Source organism: Halichoeres trimaculatus, unplaced genomic scaffold, assembly GCF_033239565.1.
Source record: "Halichoeres trimaculatus isolate MK-OKI-2021-1 unplaced genomic scaffold, fHalTri1.1 fHalTri1_scaffold_2, whole genome shotgun sequence".
Classification (NCBI taxonomy): Eukaryota; Metazoa; Chordata; class Actinopteri; order Labriformes; family Labridae; genus Halichoeres; species Halichoeres trimaculatus.
This window is the reverse complement of record NW_027437180.1, coordinates 37,938,866-37,959,388: the sequence shown is the minus strand read 5'-3', so window position 1 is coordinate 37,959,388 and position 20,523 is coordinate 37,938,866. Positions and strand designations below refer to the sequence as shown.

The 20,523-nt window shown below is 41.0% G+C and overlaps 1 protein-coding gene across 2 annotated transcripts; it reads left to right on the top strand.

Annotated features, from left to right (window-relative positions):
• Positions 1-19,093, top strand: LOC141805914 (atlastin-2). 2 transcript variants are annotated; one of them, XM_074691158.1, is made up of 14 exons: positions 1-136; positions 6,543-6,811; positions 8,635-8,769; positions 8,855-8,959; positions 9,036-9,086; positions 9,387-9,443; positions 9,819-9,911; positions 10,003-10,141; positions 10,246-10,373; positions 10,507-10,563; positions 11,722-11,793; positions 12,522-12,953; positions 14,925-14,939; positions 15,749-19,093. In XM_074691158.1, the coding sequence occupies exons 1-14, from the start codon at positions 64-66 to the stop codon at positions 15,857-15,859; spliced, it is 1,737 nt and encodes a 578-aa protein (XP_074547259.1). In that variant the 5' UTR covers positions 1-63; the 3' UTR covers positions 15,860-19,093. The 2 variants fall into 2 exon arrangements, with proteins under 2 accessions (XP_074547259.1, XP_074547268.1); XM_074691167.1 differs by lacking the exon at positions 14,925-14,939 and having other exon boundaries at positions 2-136.
• The last annotated feature ends 1,430 nt before the right edge of the window (positions 19,094-20,523 follow it).

Genomic DNA, 20,523 nt, shown 5'->3' with positions numbered 1-20,523 from the left:
ACCACCGCGGCTTAGAATCCTGTGACGTCACAGCATTCTGCTTGTATCAGCAGGTCAGGAAAGATGGCGGCGGCGGAGGAGAGCAGGTTCAAGCAGCGGAATCACACAAACAGCTTCTCCACCATCTCCACACACGGTGAGTCAGAACACGGGGAGGGCTCCCTGGCGGTACCGACCCTGGAGGAGCCAGGGGCAGATTGCCGAACCCGTGGCCCGTGTTTCTGTGTGATTCGGCGCGTTTTTTAACGGTAAATGTGATGATATGTCTCTGCAGGGAGCGCTCCGCTTCGACGAATAAACGCATCTCCCGTTGTTTCGCCTCCTGCTCGGGCTGAGCGCTCTCTGCTGAGCCCGGGCTGTGTTATATGACAGAAAACACGTCTGTGTGTGTGTGAGGGGAGAGACAGAGGGCTGTGTGTGAGCTGGTATCTCCGCTGTGAGGTGTTTTTTAAGCCGTCCAGCTGTCCTCACCTTCAGCTCACTCTGTTTGTTGTTAGCATGCCGGCTAATACAGCTGCTAGCCTCTTCCAGCTAATTCTTCATTGTGTGTTTTTAAAAAGCTTTCAAACGGCTCGAACATCAACTGGCACTTTGTAGAACGATATTCAGCTTCTGATACACCCTGTGTTTTAAAATGACTCTTTAAACCTTAGCTCAATATTAGCTTAGCACATCATAAGACTGCTCCGTTTTAATGTTACTTCATGCTAAAATACAGGGATAGCTCCCAATCTCATACTCTTAAAGCTTAGCAAGTGGGGTTTAACATGTGTCTTCTTCTTCAACACACTCACGGTTAGCTATGAGCATAAAATCAGACATATTACAGCTCTGTGTGACGTGAAATGAACAGAAGTGTGTAAAATCTAGTTAACACCTAATTGCAAATTGCTAGAACATAGCTCGTTAAGCTAACCAGCAAGTTAAAAGCTGTAATCACATCCACTTTTTTAATTCTATTTTGTCCAAATTAGAATACAGGGTTAGAAAAAAGCAGCAGCCACAGGTCTTAAATCTTGAAGCCTATGCAGCCAGCTGTCAAAAACTGCAGTTCCTTGAGTGTCCACTTGGGGATGACTCTAAAATTATTGGATGATAGTGTTAACCGTTAACCATTTGGGCCAGCACACTTTGCTGTTGCTGGTTTAAGAAAGTCATTAAAAAAATAACGTCAAAAAACATGTCTTTAAATTTTAGTTTAAAGAGTGGGTATACTTTAAAGTGAGGGTATTTCTTTCAAAATTTTTTAAGACTTAATTGTATCTCTCGGAAGCCCCGTAGTGTCTTTTATATGACTAACAGCTAAAAAAAAATCCAATTTTTTTCTGTCCCTGATGTTTTAGAAATCCTTTGCTTAACCTTCTGTCTGTGTCTTTAAAGCTCCCTGCTCCGAACCCCCCCCCCCCCCCCCCCTTCACTCTAATTGGCCAGCTATCCAGAGGCTTTTTTCAGGCCCCGCCCCTCCAACATGCCGTCTAGCTTCATGTCATGTCATTGGTGAATAGATCGTGTAGATGGGACTGTTCCATTATTATCCGTTTAAAGCTACTGCTAGGAATTCTGGTTTGTGCTGTATTCGGCGCCCCCCTGTGGTCAAAGCCAGTTTTGCTTAATTTTGTGGGGGTTTTTTTCAATCAGAAACTCAGTGTGAATCATACCTGGGAGATGTATCTTTGATTGATTCACTTCCTCTCCTGCAGCAGCTACTTCTGGCATTAATGGTGACGATAATGACATAATCAGCTGTTTTGCTAAGAGACATCTGTTTTCACTTCAGTCTGTTTCCTAACCAGCTAAAACAACTCAAAGCAGCTTTAAAATGTTTATTTTAAATCAAGTTGTTGTGACAATATTGACGAAGTGTCAGCCTACCGGCCCATTGAGTTACAAAAAATCCTTTTATAACTTTTAATTGCCAGTGGGTCTAACATACGAGATTTGAAGCAGATCAGAAAAAGTAATTGTTGTACCCAAGAAAACACCAGAAATCGCAGCAAAAGCTTAATGCTTTTGCATAGACACTGGAATCATAAATTTTTTCGCCATGACTGGATTTCGTGTCACCTTTCGTAACGACATTGAAGGCTCATAATTTGGGGTTAAAGCGGCACAAGAAACAAAGAAAAAGAATCATCCTTGAAGTTTCAACAGATGAACACCTTGCGGTCAGGCTTGGCCCTAAACAATCGAGGAGAGGAGGAGAAACCAAGGATTTCACAGGAAGTTTCCTCTGCTGCTTTGTGAACCATGGTTTCTGTGTAAGGCTGCTCAAGGTCTTACTATAAGTGTGTTTAAAGTAGGTGTTATTCGGTGTGTGTGTCACGTTCAGTGTGTAGGCTGAGCTCACTGACTCTGAGCAGTAGTGTTATCCTGTTTTATCATCTGTGTTTGATCAAAGATGATGTTTTATTTTCTCTCTCTCTGAGATCATTAGCTCGATCCCTGCTGTGATGTTTGAACCCTCCGGCTCGCCGTGCGTCTTATCAGCGTTGTGAAAACGTGACCATCAGTCTGTCGGAGCTGTTGACCTCATGCTCATGAACCTTTTCCTGAGTGAAGTCTTCGTCTCTGACCTGCTTGTGTTGTTGTTGCAGCTGCAGAGACCTTCTTTGACTGCTCGCTGCGCTAAGACCAAAGTGGGGCAAAAAACTGAGCCATGTGTCATGTGATGTATACATAATTGTACTGGTGTAGTGATCCTCTTACTCCAGATTTGGAGCTCACATTCTGAAGCGTTCATTTTTGTGTGTAAGACGAGGGGAAAGAGGAATTCTTCAGGCGTCAGAAATGTGTTAGTGTTAACTCATGAAGAAAGCTGTTTGAAAGGAGGGCCTGAGAATAAAACGAGCAGATTTCTGAATGGGGTTTGGTTTACAACAAACCTGGTTTTGGTAATTCTGGGTCCTATCTGACATATTTTCCAATCTTAGTGATTTAAAGGAACCAAAAGTTTTGTTATTACTAAAGCAGTAGTTGGAGTAATTTTCAGGTATCTAGGGATGGGTACCTATCACATTTGAAAAGATACAGTACCGTTGCCTGGTACCTGGCAATCGGTATCAGTACTCAGCTGTAGGGATGGGTACCTTTCACACCTGAAACAATACGGTACCAAAGCCCGGTACCTGGCAATCGGTACCGGTACTCAACGGTACCGATTTTCAGTACTTTCTTGTGTTTATGTGGTAGAGAATATCAATTTTTTTACTAATGAAATATAAAAAAAAAAATTTAACATATGTATCTTTCGATATATAACCTTGCAATGGTGTGTTCATGCCCAGCGTGGAAAATTGCGTACTCTTCTATTACCTCACAGTCACAAGGATGTGTTTTAGGTACCTAAACATGGTACCTTTTAGTTTTACCTCAATCTATACCCGGTACTTTTGACAGAATTCGGTCGGTACCTATAAAAGTACCTAATTCGGTTCCCATCCCTACTCAGCTGTACCAATTTTCTGTACATTTTTGTGTTTGTGTGGTAAAAATATCAATTTGTTTAATCATAAAATCTAATTTTTTTCAATGTAACATATGTTTTCTTCAATATGTATAAACTTGAAATGCTGTGTTCATGTCCAGCATGGAAAATCACCTATTCTTCCACTCCCTCACAGTCACAAGGATGCGTTTAGGTACCTAAACATGGTACCTTTTGATTTCATGTGAATTCTTACCCGGTACTTTTGACAGAATTTGGTTGGTACTTTTAAAAGTACCTAATTTGGTACCCATCCTTACAGGTAACACTTTAAATAAAGACAAATAAACCAAAAACACATCAGCAGGTAATTCTCCCTGTGAGGCACAAATCACAGATTTTGACCATGAAGTCTGCTAGCTCAAGAGACAGTGATTTAATATCCGTTTATATTTCAGAACTAGGGATGGATACCAAATTCTGTCAAAAGTACTAGGTACCAATCCACATAAAATCAAAAGGTACCATGTTTATGTACCTAAATGCATCCTTGTGACTGAGAGGGATTTTCCATGCTGGACATGAACACAGCATTGCAAGGTTTAGAGCTGAAACGATTCCTTGATTAATTTGAAGTACTTGATTACAAAAAAATGATCGAGGAGTTTTCTCCGCCTCGAGGAATCGTTTAATTTTAAAAAAGATCAAAGAGTGGTATTTCAAACTGTTGAGCTAGCAAGGAATCAATTAGAGCCCGACCGATGTGGGATTTTTGGGGCTGATGCCGATTCCGATACTGGGGGCAAAAAAAAGCAGATATCCAATATATCAGCTGATATCTGATATATCGGCTGATATATATAATGAATTCATTGATATACACAGGATATATACTGTATACCATCACAAATCATTATAATACCCATATGATTCAAGACAGAGACAGAACACTATTAAATTAAAACAAGGAACTTAAATTATGAAACTGTCAACATAAGAACTGTAGTGTTAACCAATGATAAATAAGAACAAGCTGTAAACACAATAAAGAAGTCAAACTGTAAACACCTTAAATAAATACGTCAAACTTTAAACACAGTAAGTATAATAAAAAATTAAAAATGTAAAGACAAAATGAGCAACTTAAACGACATTAAAACGCTGTATTATCGTCATACATTAGATAACGGTGGACGTGTAAATTAACAGTAGCATCTATCTCTGTTTATCTCAGAAAAAAACAACTTACACGATGTTAAAACATCACTCTATAGTCTTACATTTCATAATGGTGGACGGAAGGGACGGGCAGTGTGCAGCCCAACACTCATGAACAGGAGTGACAGAATCTCCATGGAGCAAATTTTTTTTAATCGGCTACATTTTGGCCGATGTCGATTAATCGGTGATAGGCATAATCAGGCCGATTAATCAATACAGGATCAGAGTGATAAGGGCATTGATATTGAAAAAAACATTCTTAAGTATCCGGATATTTTGTTTAACGACTTTAAATCGGGATGTATTTTTTGCAATTTTTTTTTCAAACTTCAGTCTTTCATTTTAGTCTTTTTCAGCTGAGTTGGAAAAAAGTTGAGATGTCAGGTCTGAGCATTTTTCAAGGAAACATGTCTCCTGATTCAGTCTGTGGACATCATCAATATTCAGCCTTTTCCACTTGGTCTGTTGTCAAAACGGCTGACTAAAAACTGCAACAATTGTTAATATCTAAGAATCGCAATTTACAGCATCCCAGCCCTAACAGACTCTGGTGGACACTCAGGGAACTGCAGTTTGTTTTAACACCAGAGCATCTTTGGCTCAGAGTGAACGTCTCTTTCTGGCCGTTTGTGTGCTGACTGTAGGAGTTGTTGACCAGAGCAGACTGGTGTCATCATGGAGGAAACGCTCAGCTTCCTCGTCCGCTAGAAAACTGCAAACCCAGCGTTTCTGTGGGTGTTATAGACGTCTTAAACCGAACTTAAGAAGCAGTTGTTTCTTGTTGCTCCTGGTTTAGTTTGAAAGTTTATCACTCTGTTATTAAAACGAAATGGTCTGTGTTTATATTAAATCAGTTAGAAAAGGCTGAGCAGTGTCTGTGATCCCTGTTCCTGAACAGAGCAGCTCCTCTGTGTGTTACTGCCTCCAACCATCAGATGTTTCTCCTGGAGGCTGACATCAACCACTTGACCCCGTGCTTTGGATTTAGAAAACACTGAACAGTGAATCACATGATGCAAATTAGCTTTCTCTGTTTTTTTTTTTCATTTTCCCTTCACGTGTGTCAAAATAAAACATAATAACCAGCAAATATCACAGCATGGGTGTAACGCAGACTCTGTTTGACCTTTTTTCTTGGTATATAACACCCAGAGGTTTTGTTTTCTGCTGAAACTTGACGCTGCGTCCCCTCGGCACACAGAGGAAGTCGTATCTGTCCTCGGGCAGCTCTTGTCCCGTACAGAGAGAACGCTGAGACTGAATTAACCGGATCAGTGGCGCTCTAAGAGCCCTGGTTACAGCACACATGACGGTCTGAGAACAGTTTTTTCCTGCTCATCATCCTGACGCTGAAGCCTGCGCGTGTTTAAAGCTGCAGAGCGCTCACATGTCCCGAGCAGCTCCTCGCTGACCTGAATGAAGACGACTCTTCTTCCCATGAGGCCGCGGGGCTGCTGCTGCTGCTGCTCGGGCCTGTTCTGAAGCCGTGGGATCACACTGCTGTCACGCTAACACGTCGCACGCTTATCATGACTTCAAATCAAGACTCTGTGAAGCCTCATTCAGATCAGGGAGGGAGAAAACACAACTCCCAAATATGTCCTGAACCAGGCGCCGCGCTTCCAGAGTCAGCCGAGCGGATCTGCTGCCGTACAAGGAGACAGGGAGCAGGTGAAACTGACTGACTGGTATTTACTGTAAAGCTCCAAACCATCACCCGACAGGAGACGCTCGCACAGATCCTTCAGGAATCAAAACCAGGGTTGTTTTCACCAAATCTGAGACAGAAACTGTGCAAAAGTTGTGTGATACTAAAAAAAAGAAACGCGATTACAGCTGTGGCTCTGTAGTGGAGGGGTCCAGGTGCTTGTTTCCTAACCGTGTTTCTGTCCCTCAGGGGGATTCAAACCAGACAAACCCACCATGACGCGCGACGAGGAAGACGACGACCTGCTGGAGGAGGAGGTGGGCGTGGCCCGGCCGGTGCAGATCGTGGTGGCGGACGAGGAGGAGCACTCGTTCTCGCTGCAGGAGGAGGCGCTGGAGCGGCTGCTGCTCCAGGAGGAGGTGCAGGACCTCCACGTGGTCGTCGTCTCCGTCGCCGGAGCGTTCCGCAAGGGCAAGTCCTTCCTGCTGGACTTCATGCTGCGCTACATGTACAAACAGGTAAAACACTGATCACACAACATCCAAACTGGGCTCAGTGCCAGCGGCAGCACACACCCACTGCCTCCGATCATAACGACGTCAACACACTCTCTAGCCCAGCAACCACATATGCCGACTCAAGAGCTGTGCACCTGACTTAGCATGTTAGCACAAGCTAATCACGGGTATTTGACACATACCTGGTTAGCAGAAAGCTAACTCATGTTGCTTTTTACTAGAGGTGTCCCAGTCCGATATTGATATTGGCTATCGGTCCGATATCAGCAAAAAAACAAGTATCGGTATTGTATCGGAATGCATCTAAAATCTCCGATATAAGCAGTTTCTGTTACCCATTGGTTAATAATAAATGGGTCAGATTTTCCTCATACCTACTGTTGCTGACTACTGTTCTTTGTTTAAATAATATCAATTAATCAAGCCTTTTCTAACATGACATACTACAAAATAAGTAATAAAGTATGCATGTTTAATGCTGATATTGTAACGGATTAATATGGGTATCGGCCAATACTCAATGCTGCAGTATCGGTATTGTATCGGAAGTGAAAATGAAATATCGGGACATCCCCCTGCTGCTCTCCAAGTTCTGAAACGGAGTGAAAGTTCTGCTATGCTTCGCCCTCGTTTAGGAAAAAGCTTTATCTGTGTGGAGTTTCACTTTGGTTGTTTTTCTTCCTCAATGCTACGTAAGCTATCGTAGCTGCTCTGATTAGCTTCTTCCACTCGCTAAACAACAAGCAAAGTCACTTGTGCACTGGGCGCGCAGTGATTGGATGAGGTAACCACACTAATTCTCTGTCCAGAAATGTCCTGAAACAACCAAAACTTCAACATCCAGGCAGAGGAGAGGGTATGAGGCCGACAGACACTGACACACATGTAGAGAGACTCAGAGGAGGTGATTGAGCAGGATTTTTTTTTGTTAAAGTTGACTGTATAGTTTTTAAGAAAATCCTGCAGACTATACCTTAAAGGTACTCCACAAAGAAATATAAAAGTTTCATGTCATTCTCAACGTTTCTGTTCAGTCATCCTGACAACTTCTACGCATTGCACCTTTAACCTTTCAGTCAGAGATCATTTCCAGAAAGCCCTTACTCTGTAATACTTGCACCCCAAAAATCACCGTAAAGCTCGTCTTTTCTCGCTAGCTTGAACGGTTTGAGAGTTTTTGGTTCCTGCTGACTTCCAGTAAGTCAGGTAGTCCAAATTTTTTACCGGGATAAATGAAATCAGTGGGAAATGAGCAGCAACCCCCTTTCTTAAAAAATTGAGTCAATGTAAAAGTGTCCTAAACTGCAGTTCTTGGAGTGTCCACTAGAGGCTGGCTGCAGAAACACCAGAAACCACACACAGAACTTTTTAATTATTTATTACATTTAATTTAATTTGTTTGTATTATTGATCTACTAACAGGAAGTGTGTTTGTGTTTCCTTAAAACTATCAATTATTAGTCGACACATAACTTCCTGGGTTGACTTCCTGTTAGCAAACTCCAGTGTGTGAGCGTTGATCTCTGACGTGCCCTTTGGCCTGGTTAATCTACGGTAAGCGCTGAGGAACATTCTGGAGCGTTGAATAGAGTTGTAAAGAGGATTTTAGTCGGGCACAATGCCCGCTCTGTGTCAGGGTGGGCCTCTGCAGGGCTCCCTGCTGCTTACCGGGATGTAAAGGACGTCTATATGCTGGGGATAAGCCCCGCCCCACTCGTTGGGTCACCGGGGTCAGTTTGTGACTCAACCTCTGCTTGGAGTCGAAAAATCAAACTCGTGCTTCTTCAGTTTTGTTGGACTGACCTTTGCTTGTCTGTTTCCAGTCCCCTGACTCGTGGGTCGGCGGGGAGGAGGAGCCTCTGACCGGCTTCACCTGGCGAGGCGGCTGCGAGCGGGAGACGACGGGCATCCTGGCCTGGAGTGAGGTGTTCGTCGTGGAGAAACCAGACGGCTGCAAGGTGAGTCCCCCACTCAGGCGCCGTCACCACCTGATGGTTTGAGAAACGTGTCTGAACCAGAATCTGCTGCGTTGTCTTCTTCCAGGTTGCAGTTCTACTAATCGACACACAGGGGGCGTTTGACAGCCAGTCCACCATCAAAGACTGCGCCACGCTGTTCGCTCTGAGCACCATGACCAGCTCGGTTCAGGTGAGCTGTTTGGAGACGTGAAGACGTCTGATGTGGCGCGGTGGCAGCAGCTGGCTGACGCGTGTTTGTGTTTCAGGTGTACAACCTGTCGCAGAACGTTCAGGAGGACGACCTGCAGCACCTCCAGGTCAGTACCATCCTTCGTCTCCAAATCTGGTGTGTTCTGAAGTCAGGATTAAGACCTGAGCTGACCCGGCACTCGGCCTCCTTATGAGGCGCCGTGTTTGGTCCTGACGTCAGCTCGGGGTCTCTGTGGATCTCTGCAGCATTAAAGGATCATCAGAGGAAACCGTGAGAGGCGCTTAATGGAAAAGCTTTCATGTAGAGGAGGAAGCTGCTGTTCACACACACACACACACACACACACACACTCACACACACATATTTCTTCCTCTCAGATTGATCCCTGTTTGATCTCTCTCCTCAGCTCTTCACCGAGTACGGGCGGCTCGCCATGGAGGAAGTCTACGAGAAACCCTTTCAGGTACCACCCAGTGACGTCCCTCTGCAATACTCTTCCTAGACACATGGGGGCAGTGTAACTGACAGCCAAAACATAGCATCCAGGCAGAGGAGGGGGTTGAGGCAGACAGACACTGACACATCCTATATCTGTTATTGTCGTCTTTGGTGTAAAGCTACTTCAAGCTAAAAACTCTGCTTCTCCAACGTTTGGAGGCAGAAATCTTCTCCTGACTGAATGAGCTCTAAGGTTTACGTCAGCCAATCAAATCACAGAAGCCTCTCTGTTATAATCTCTGAGCCAATGACATCAGAGGTTGTTGGAGAAGCATTTTCAGGACAAAGTCATCAGAGCATCTTTAAAGACCACCCCCTCAAACCCATCTCCCTCTTTCAGTCCCTGATGTTCCTGATCCGGGACTGGAGTTACCCCTACGAGCACCCGTACGGTCTGGAGGGAGGACAGAGCTTCCTGGAGAAGAGACTGCAGGTGAGTTCTACCTGTTTGGGTCAACAGGCTGCTGGAGAGTGTGCCTCAGGTGTTAAAGGTGTGTGTGTGTGTGTTTGTGTGTGTTCGCCAGGTGAAGCAGAACCAACACGAGGAGCTGCAGAACGTCAGGAAACACATCCACTCCTGCTTCTCAAACATCGGCTGCTTCCTGCTGCCTCACCCCGGACTCAAGGTGGCCACAAACCCGCACTTTGACGGGCGCCTCAGAGGTAAGAAGGTCCCCGTGGGACCTGGTTTCTGTCCTGGTTTCTGTCCTGGTCTCTGTCCGTGTGGGGCGAACGTTCCCCTGACTCTTGGTGGATTTCTGTCCCAGACATCGACGAGGACTTTAAGAAGGAGCTGGTCAACCTGGTCCCCACGCTGCTGTCTCCAGAAAACCTGGTGGAGAAAGAGATCGGAGGAGTGAAGATCACCTGCAGAGACCTGCTGCAGTACTTCAAAGTCAGTTTCTCACACGCACACACACACACACACACACACACATACTTCAGGTCGTCTGAGAGTCCGTTTTAACAAAGACGATTTCTCTTTCTGGGTCTGAGCCTCGTCTTCCTCTCTGTTGTCGTTTTTTCAGGCCTACATGAAGATCTATCAGGGAGAGGAGCTTCCTCACCCCAAGTCCATGCTGCAGGTCAGACACCACACACTGTTACACAGCTCCACCTGGTGGACACTCTGTGACATCACAGCTGTTTCAGCCTGGCTAGAGTTTAGGGAGAAGAAACGGTGACAGAAAAAATGAGATATTTATTGTTTGATGACCGGAGACAACGACACACGCTGAAAAACTGTAAACAGAAAGAGACACAGAGCAAAGTGCAGCTGCAGGGGGCGCCAGAGCTGTGAAACAGAGCAGAAACAAAACGTCCTCAGAAGATTTCATGTTTCACATATTTATTCTTCCTCTGTTTTCTTTTTTTTTATTTTTAAGGAGTGTTGCGAGTTAACAATATCTACATTTTAATAATTGTTTTAGCCAATATATATTTATAAGCTACCAAAGCATCTCTTGACCAATAAATAATGTATGTCCACGCTGACATGGGTACAAAAAATATAATAAACTAAAAAAATAACAAATAAAAATAATGATAATAAAATAGACATAATATCATCATAGCATACAGATACTCACACTCACATCCACATATGCACACAAACACCAACATATATATTGTTTTTATTCATTTTAACCCTAAGGACTAATCAGGGACATATTTCTCCCATCAACTTATTTTTGGTATTAGTTTTGTTTGTGTAATTTTTTTTAATTAATAACCTTAAAATTCAAATTTTGTAATTCTATCCAAGGTCAGTGATACCCTGGGGTCAAATGTATGACCCTTTGAGGACATGAGAGGTCAAAATATGTGATAAAATATATAGTTGATGTATCGTAGTATCAGAATTTTTTTGTCAAGTGATTTTAATTTTTTTCTTTTTTGTTCAAAAAAGTATTTGTTGAAATTATTTATATTAAAATTATATTATTGAATTTATTATTAAATTATATATTAATTTTATTTAATTATTTTATATAATATTATATTATTTATTATTATGTTATATAAAAAAAATTTTGTTCACAAATTTATTTGTTTAGATTTTTATTATTTTGATTATATTATATATATTATTTCATGTATTATATTTTACTGTATTTTATGTATCATATTACATCATTAAATATTGAAATATATATGTTTTAACTTGTTTTTTCTTTTTTTTTGGTTCCAAATGTAATTTTTTTTTAAATATCTTTCTGTAATGTGTTTATTGTGTTTTGTAGGCAACAGCTGAAGCCAATAACCTGGCAGCTGTAGCAGGAGCCAAAGACGTCTACAACAAAAGCATGGAGCAGGTAAACATGTCACCATGGAAGAGTGTAAAGAGGAGATGTTGATCTTTTCAGTCTTTATTCTGTCGTCTTGGTGCCCCCTCAAAACAGAGGGTGGGGCGAAGGGTTTAAGACGACAGGGAAGGGGGTGGAGTGACAGTTGAGATTGGCCCTTAGTGTGTTTGTTGGTGTATGGTAAAGTTTTTTTGTCCAGCGTGTCAGAGCAATGCGGCGACTCATGACAATTACTCTTTAAAACCTTGTGTAAAATTGTGTATTTTTTTTTACTGTTCTAAACTTTTAAAAAATTTAACTTTTTGAAATTTATTTTTATTTATTTATTTATTTTTAACTTTTAACTTTTTTAAAACTTTTGTTCTTTATGTAAACTTTGTGTAAACTTCACCTGGATTGGTTTGTAAAAAGTTAAACAAAAATTCCTGAGAATTTTGTAGCTTTTAACCCAAATAGCTGCATTTCACCATTGTTTTCTGAATTTGTACATTGTTTCCTAAATTTACAGTTTATAATTGCATTTTAAGTTATAAACATGATGTGTCACACGTTTATGGTTCCCTCTGTAAAAAAATCAAACTTTTCTTACTCTGATTTTGTAATTTTCCCAGTCCATTTTGTTCATACGCTACATCAAAAAGAATAAATGGTAAACAAAAAAAAAGACGCATCGAGGTAAAGTGAAGAGTCAGAGATTTCCTGAAGTCGCTCTGACCCCTGCTGTTTCCTGTTCCCAGGTGTGCGGTGGAGACAAACCCTACATCTCGCCGACAGAGCTGGAGCGCCGCCACGTGGAGCTGCGGCAGGCGTCAGTGCGGCACTTCCGCTCAGTGAAGAAGATGGGCGGCGAGGATTTCTGTCGACGCTATCAGGAGCAGCTGGAGGCGGAGCTGGACGAGGCGTACGCCAACTTCAGCAAGCACAACGATGGCAAGAACATCTTCTACGCAGCGCGGACGCCCGCCACGCTGTTTGCCGTCATGTTCATCATGTACGTGATGTCCATGGTCACCGGATTCGTGGGCATCAACTCCGTGGCCACCATGTGTAACCTGGTGATGGGAGCGGCGTTGACGGCGCTCTGCATCTGGGCATACGTCAAATACTCCGGGGAGTTTCGTGAGGTGGGCGGAGTCATCGACCAGGTGGCAGAAACTCTGTGGGAACAGGTGAGAGGACATCTGATGGGTCTGCTTTCCTCTGCTCTTTATTCCAGCTTCAGCTTTCTGCAGACTCCACGAACCGCGGCGCTGCAGCTTTTTGTTTTCTGCTCCGACGGGAACTCCTCCTCTTTTTACGTCTGCAAAAACTAAAGAGAAAAGTTTAGACAGTGACTTACTTTAACTCCTCCAAGTGATCTGTTTGGATTTAGTTTTTACAAAAATTAAATGCTTCAATTAAAAAGAATATTCTTGAAATTTTCTTGAAAGAATTTTCTAAACATCAAAATAATAACATAACATAAAAAGGTAGTGAAGTCAGACCTGAGCAAATCTGAATGAGAAGTGTACTAAAATGTACTACATTTTAAAATATCTCTGAAAGTGTAGGAATTTTTTTAAAGGTCCCATGTTCTGCTCCTTTCCTGCAGTTTAATCTGGATCATTGATGTCTTCATGAAATGGTAGTAACATGTTTTGGTCCAAAAAGCCAATAAATCAAGCACAGCAGCATTGTTTCCAGGCTCTCATAGCCCCTCTGTTCAGAACGCTCTGATTTAGTGGGCGTGACCTTCATATGTAAATGAGCCACAGCTGATACGGCCCCGCTCTTCTGCGTCACTGAGAGCGGCGCCACGAGCTCCGAGTGCACAATGTTTAGAAAACAGAGAAGCTCGTTTACCGTAACATTACAGGCTAAAACAACAGGCTAACTGCAGCTAAAGTTAGCATCCTGAAGCTAACACAGAGACAGGGGGGACACTGAGGAAAAGCTCTTCCATCTGCTCCACAGCACACAGCATTTAAAATACTCACATTTCCAGGGTCCCAGGTTTGTTGGAGGATGGTTGGTAATGCTCCTGGATTCAGGACCAGTCTGTTGGCTAGCCCTCTGTTGGACTGTCCAAAGTTGGAAAAGCAGTCGGCCGTGAAGTGACGAGCACACACATGCACAGTTTTACTGAGTGTAGCTGGAACATTTCCTGATAAATGAACTCTAGACACTTAGTCTGTCTTCTTCAGAGATGGGAAGCTTGAGCATGGAGCTATGTGGCTGTTTACAGCCAAAAACAGAGCAGTGATGGCTCTTCAACTTTGGCATTCTCCTTCTGGGTAGGGGAGTGGGCGGGGAGAGGGTTCGGGGGTATCTGCTCCGATGGACCAATCAGGTCAGACTTGCTCCTGATTGGAATTTTGGGGATTTTCTGACTTCAGCGATTCCCTTTTTAAACCAAACAGCTCGTTTTAGGTCAGGATTTTACATTCACAAGCTCTACTAAGTACAGGTTTGATCATTAAATATCACATTTTGTGGGCTGGGAGGAAAGACAAAGACCCACAAATTTCACTAAAAGACTTAATAAAGTAATTTTTGCATAATATGGGACCTTTAATGAAGCTAAATTTTGTGTCTGTTCTTAAAAACCATGTTTCCACCAAGTGGTCCGGTACGGATCAGTTCAGTTTGGTACAGGTTAGATCAGTAAAGCCTGATCCTGTTTGCGTTTCCACAGCCAACCGTGCCCTTCTTGGTAGCTGGATGCTAATAGCAGCGTCAGCTACGCAATAGTGTGACGGCATAGAAGAGCGACACAGTGTACCCCACTAATAAATCCAACGAAGAAGAAAACAAGACACAGTTTTGTGTCAATGGCACCCTGTTCGTGACGCCAATTTCCAAACAAAATTTAATTTCTCTTCACAAAGTCAACTTGAGTTTTAAACATGGAACGGTTATGTTTCTAGCTCCACCTTCTGGGGTCCGATCTGTGTCTGACAACCCAACAGAAGGGTACCAAAAAGTGGGACGTGGGGGTCGGTAATTTGGGGACCTGTCCTGGTTTAAGTCAAAGGAAACGCCACAAAATGCGTGCCGTACCGAGATGAACCAAACTGACCCACTTGGTGGAAACAGGGCGTAAAACCCTCCTTTCTCTTTCTCTCTAACATCCTCTTCATTTTCTCTCTCGATGCTTCCAGAGGACTCCTCGAAAGGTGAGCACAGAGGAACCAAAGTTTGGATTAAAAAAGAAAAAAAAGACGTGGCTTTTTCAAAAATATTGTTTTCAGGTTCTTGCACAGAGTCCTGGTTTTTAGGATCTGCAAAAAAAAAATGAAATGTACAAAACAGATGCATTTATTTTACTTCATCCAAGGAAAATTCAAAGAATGACTCTAAATTTTTTTTTTTTAAATGAGCAAGAAGAGTTGTTTTTTCCACTAATCAGGAAGTCATCAGATCATGTTTTCAGTGTTAAACATGAGTCAGCGGAAAGTTTGATGAGCCGTCAAAGTTTGTTGAAAAAGTTTAATCACGGACATCAAATGTTATTATTTTAACAAGTTTTTGCATTTTGATGTTTTTGAATGAAAACCATATAATTGTTTGATGTTGAGTTTATAATTACCCAACATTAAAGTCATCGTTTCAGCTCCGTAGGCCCCAAAAGACAATTTTGAGCTGAACATTTTCAAAATTTTGACAAAGAAGACCAAGACCAGGCCAGGTTTCAAAACTGAGAATCCTAAAATTTGACAAATCCTGATACTGTTCCACTCAGACCCAGAGTCCTCTGCAGTCCTGTTTGAAGGCCCTAAACTGGTCTCTGAGGTAGAGCAGTGAATCGTCTGCGTAGCAGCGAAGTCGACCCTGTAACAAAGACCAGTTTACCACACATGCAGGGAGGAAAAGAGTGTAGATCTGGTTTTACTGAAGTATCATGTCACCCAGTGAAAGTGTGCGATTTTTTTATGACCTTAAACCCCACCCCCTGACTTGACTCCGCCCCCTTTTCTTCCTCTAGGTTTTCTCCAAACTCTTCGAAGTCGCTCGGAGTAAAGTCCCACTTGGAAGCCTCATCCCGACGCCGCGGCCCCGGCTCGCCTCAAACAACAACGTGAAGAAGAAAAACTAGCAGCACGCCTCCTCCCTCACCCTCACCCCCTCCTCCTCCTCCTCTTCCTCCTCCTCCTCCTCCTCCTCATCCTCCTCCTCCTTTTCCCTCCTGCTCAGTTTGAAACAGAGTTTTTAGGACTGTTTGAATCAGTTTCTGTTCTCTGACTGTAGATGGCTCCTCGCTGGAGGAGCCGCTGTAGACCTGGATGAAGCAGTGTGATGTATTTGATTTTTTGTCAGGGGGGCGGGGTTTAGGTATTTATTGGTGGGCGTGGCCATTTTTCAATCACTAAGCATCATTCAAAGTGTCGACATTAATGATTCCGTTTTACATGAATGTACGAATGAAGAGCATGACCATAGACCCTCCTCCAGGTGTCTCCTTCCTCTCCTTCCTCCTAGAGGCTCCTGTGGGCGGAGTCTCAGGGAGGAGGTTGAGTCCCGACCAAAGTTTACAGCTTTACTTGTAGAGGCTCAGACCGAGCGACTGACAAACTGCAGATGACTGACAGCTGGCTTTCAGGGACTCTGGAACAGTTTTTTTAACTCTCCCAGAATCACAGACTCACAGACTCTGACGCTTTTATCCTCCACTGACTTAAACGCCAACTGTAAAAACCTCCATCAGATCATTTTTCCTCTGCGTTTTACAAAACGCCGTCACTGTTTCCAGATGAGGTCGATTTAAACTTGCACTTCCTGATGATACCCAGCACCTCACCCTGAGTTTTGTGACAGACTGAAGCATCGTCATGACTTATTTCAAACTGTGAAACTGAATCTTTAACCTGGTTTCTACTGAGTCTGATTCTGGGATAGCTTGACTAATATTGAAGCCATGTTTTCCTGAAGCCAGCCGACCCTTGAAGTAGCGTCACTGACTGACAGCGATACCGTCGGACCAGAGCTCCTCTGGAATGATCTCGACTTCCTGGACTGACTTCATGTGTTTGTGGTTCTTGTTTGATTTAAAGGTTCCTGATTTTGGAGGTTTTCTGATCCGTCTTTTATGTCAGGGTTCTGGATCATCTGGAGCAGGTTCCCTGATCCTGCGGCAGTGAAACAGGCGGTACTGGCTGACGGGGAACTTTTTGGTCTGAGACGGTTCCTTCTACTCCTGGAAGTATTTCTGTGCCATCAGGATTTGAAATTTGATTTCTAACATTGTTTTTTTTTTCAACTTCAAAATCCCACTTTGAATTTCTTAAAACCATCAAATTTCTTGCACTTACCTTTTTTTCTGCCTTTGATTTTGAAATAAAATTCAGTGTACTAAAAAAAATTAATCTCAAAATATTTAGTTTTAGAAAATTTGACAACTTTTTTAAAACTAATAACTTTTTGAGAAATTGAATTTTGTTACATGTTGAATTTTATTTTCCAGTTTGTTGATTTTTTTTTTAATTCAGCTGCTCTGAAAATATTCAGCATAAAAAAATTTAACTTTGCAAAAAATCTGTGAACAAAATTTTAAATCGGTGCTAGAAATTTGGATGATGGAAAAAAAAAAAAAAGTGTTAGAAAATCATATTCCACCCCAACGGCACAGAAACACTTCAGTAACAGTCTGCCCTGGTTCTGGATCGGTAGAATTATGGAGACATTCCGGAATGTTTGTGAGAGCATCAGGAACATTCCAGAATGTTCTTGATGGACATTCCGGAATGTTCGTCAAAGCACTTACACAAAGCTCTTGCGACTCCCCTTGTTTTCACTTCATGCTTTTATTCTGAAGTCGACCGGACAGTTTGGTGAAGGATGTAACTTGTAAAGCACTTTCAATCTATGAATCATTCATTCAATTAATATTTAATGAATCTAAAAAAAAACGTTGAAAACAGTTCAATTTTTGTTTTGTCTTTGTTGAAACAAAAACGAATAAATGAAAATGTGTTTGTTTGTCAATATCCCATTTGTTAGTATGGATCAAATAAAGGGAAGTTAAATTACAGGCGCAGACTGATTTTGATTTTCTTATTTAATTTGTCTCCGCCTACAAATGATAACAATGTTCCGAAAAATTCAACAAAAAAATCAAAATCAGTCCGTGTCCTGTGATTCAACTTCTTTATTTGATTTATACTAACAAACAGGATGCTGACAAACAAATTTTCATTCATTTGTTTTCATTTCAAAAAAAGAGGAAACTAACCGTTTTTCAGTGTTTTCTTTAATTTTTAATAGAAAATCAATTGAATGAATGATTCACAGATTTGGACTGAACCGTACTGCAGCCTTGGACCCATGAATAGTTCTGTTCCAGCCTGTCAACCTGCAGCAGGATTAGAGAATCCATCAGATGAAATCCAGAACTTTGTTCCCCTTCATTCATGAAACAGGACCCAGGTTTAGAGTCGGAGCTTTCTAGAGAAATGTTGAGTCTTTCCTGAAGTCTTAAACCATGTCTGGACTGTCCTTTTACTGTATTTAATAATGATTCCAAAAGGCTTTTAAACTCTTTCCTCTGGTCCACTTCGGTCCAGTTTAGAGCTGTAGATGATGTTTAATGTGTTATTTAACTCCTGTGTCATTCCTCCTCCTCCTCCTCCTCCTCCTCCTCCTCCTCCTCCTCCTCCTCCTGTCTGAAGAACACTAACAGTCAAGTCTGTCTGCTCCTTTTCTCTCATTTCAACCGTCACAACATTTCCGAACACTTCCTGAAGACACTGATCAGTGTTTCCGTTTGAAAAGCCAAACCTGCGATCGAAGGTTTCATTCCAAACACGGCCGCTCCTCCGGGGGTCAGAGGTCATCACCACCTTGTTTCTATCATTCCATCCACTACACCATCACCACTGTGTGCTTTTTGTTTTTGTACAGTTTAGTTTTGTACAGCCTCATCCACACACACTCTCACACACACTCAGACACACACACACAGGGCATGTGTATGAATATATATATACATATATAAATATAAATTTTCTAGGACCTTTTTGTAGCTGGAGGGCGGACGGCTCGATTCGGTCGGGGTGGTAGACCAGACTCAGCTCACTGGATGTAAAGGAATGCTTTCGTGATGTGTGGATATGTCTAATAAATTCCTTTTTTATATATAAATATTTGTAAATTTAATCCAACATGAGCACTGCGATTCCACCCCCTGCTGGCAAAGAATGTTTATAATCTGGATCTTTTTTTTCTTTGTCTTCTGTTGCATTTTAAAGTTATTTTCGTTAATTTATTTTTCAGTACAATATTAAACCAAACTCCCACGACACAAAACGATCTCCGGCTGTTTCTTTATTGATGATGGATGTTTGTAACCCAGCAGAGGGCGCTGGTCACCTGGTGTGGTACTGTTTCATGCACTTAGCAACTGAGTTTACCAATGTAGAAAATGATATAAAGTATAAATAGTTGTAGAAATAATGAATACAAACCTTTCATATTGTTTTAAAATCCAGTAAGGCTGAAAACAGTTTTAAATCACTTTAAGTGTTATTCTATGTTTTTAATTTGTGAGAAAAGCTGTTGAAGCACTTAAAACACAAACATCACATTTATACACTGGCTGTAAACTGTGTCTATTAAAGTAATTTAATGAATATTTATTTAGATTAATCCACCCACTGGCGTTTGATCATATTTAATTACAGTTATGGTCAACATGTTAAGTTTTCAACTCCTGAGTTAGATCACTTTGGACTCAGCGTGGGAGCCAGCAGGTGGCAGCAGAGTACCAGAACTTTACTTTGTTATTCCAACTGGATCCTAAATACTCCACTTCAAGTTCTAAAGTCTGAGTTAGAGATTTCTAAATGTTGATGAAATGTTTGTTTGTTTTTTATTATTTTTTTTTCTAAACTGAGATGTCTTTGTGTCTACAAAATATTACACATTATATATATATATATATATATATATATATATATATATATATATATATATATATATATATATATATATATATATATATATATATATATATATATATATAATGTGTAATATTTTGTATATATATTTATTTTTGTATATATATATATATATATATATATATATATATATATATATATATATATATATATATATATATAATGTGTAATATTTTGTATATATATTTATTTTTGTATATATATATAATGTGTAATATTTTGTAGACACAAAGACATCTCAGTCTCATAATAAAAAACAAACAAACATTTCATCAACATTTAGAAATCTCTAACTCAGACTTTATATATATATATATATATATATATATATATATATATATATATTAGAATTATTGAAAAATAAAAAATATTTTTATATAATAATATAAAATACATAAATAAAATCAATATTTATTTATAGTGAAATTTTGTTATTTGTTGTTTTCTTTTTCTCTTTTTTTGTCCCGCCCTTTTTTCTTTGTTTGTGAATGCATTTTTGGTATTCATATTTAATCTGGTAATTTCAAAATAAAATCTAAGGTTTCCTTCCTAACACTAGATTTCATTGAACATTTTTTCAGTATTATGCAGCAATAAAATAGAATATTACAAAAAAAAACATTTAAATATTTACTGAATTAAATGTTTCAAAAACAAGAAACAGTCTGTGTTTTTTGTGTTTACTAATTGAAATAAATGTAAAAGTGTTTAAAAATAAATATAAATTATAAATAATACAGATACTTCCAAACGTTTTTCAAAATAAAAGCCCCCTCCAGCTGAGGAAGAGGAGGAGGAGGTGGAGGAT

Excerpts from the sequence above, each read along its gene's own strand:
- LOC141805914 (XM_074691158.1), top strand. The coding sequence starts at position 64 with ATGGCGGCGGCGGAGGAGAGCAGGTTCAAGCAGCGGAATCACACAAAC. Across the intron at positions 6,812-8,634 it reads TGCGCTACATGTACAAACAG|TCCCCTGACTCGTGGGTCGG; the intron begins GTAAAACACTGA and ends GTCTGTTTCCAG. Across the intron at positions 9,087-9,386 it reads ACGACCTGCAGCACCTCCAG|CTCTTCACCGAGTACGGGCG; the intron begins GTCAGTACCATC and ends CTCTCTCCTCAG.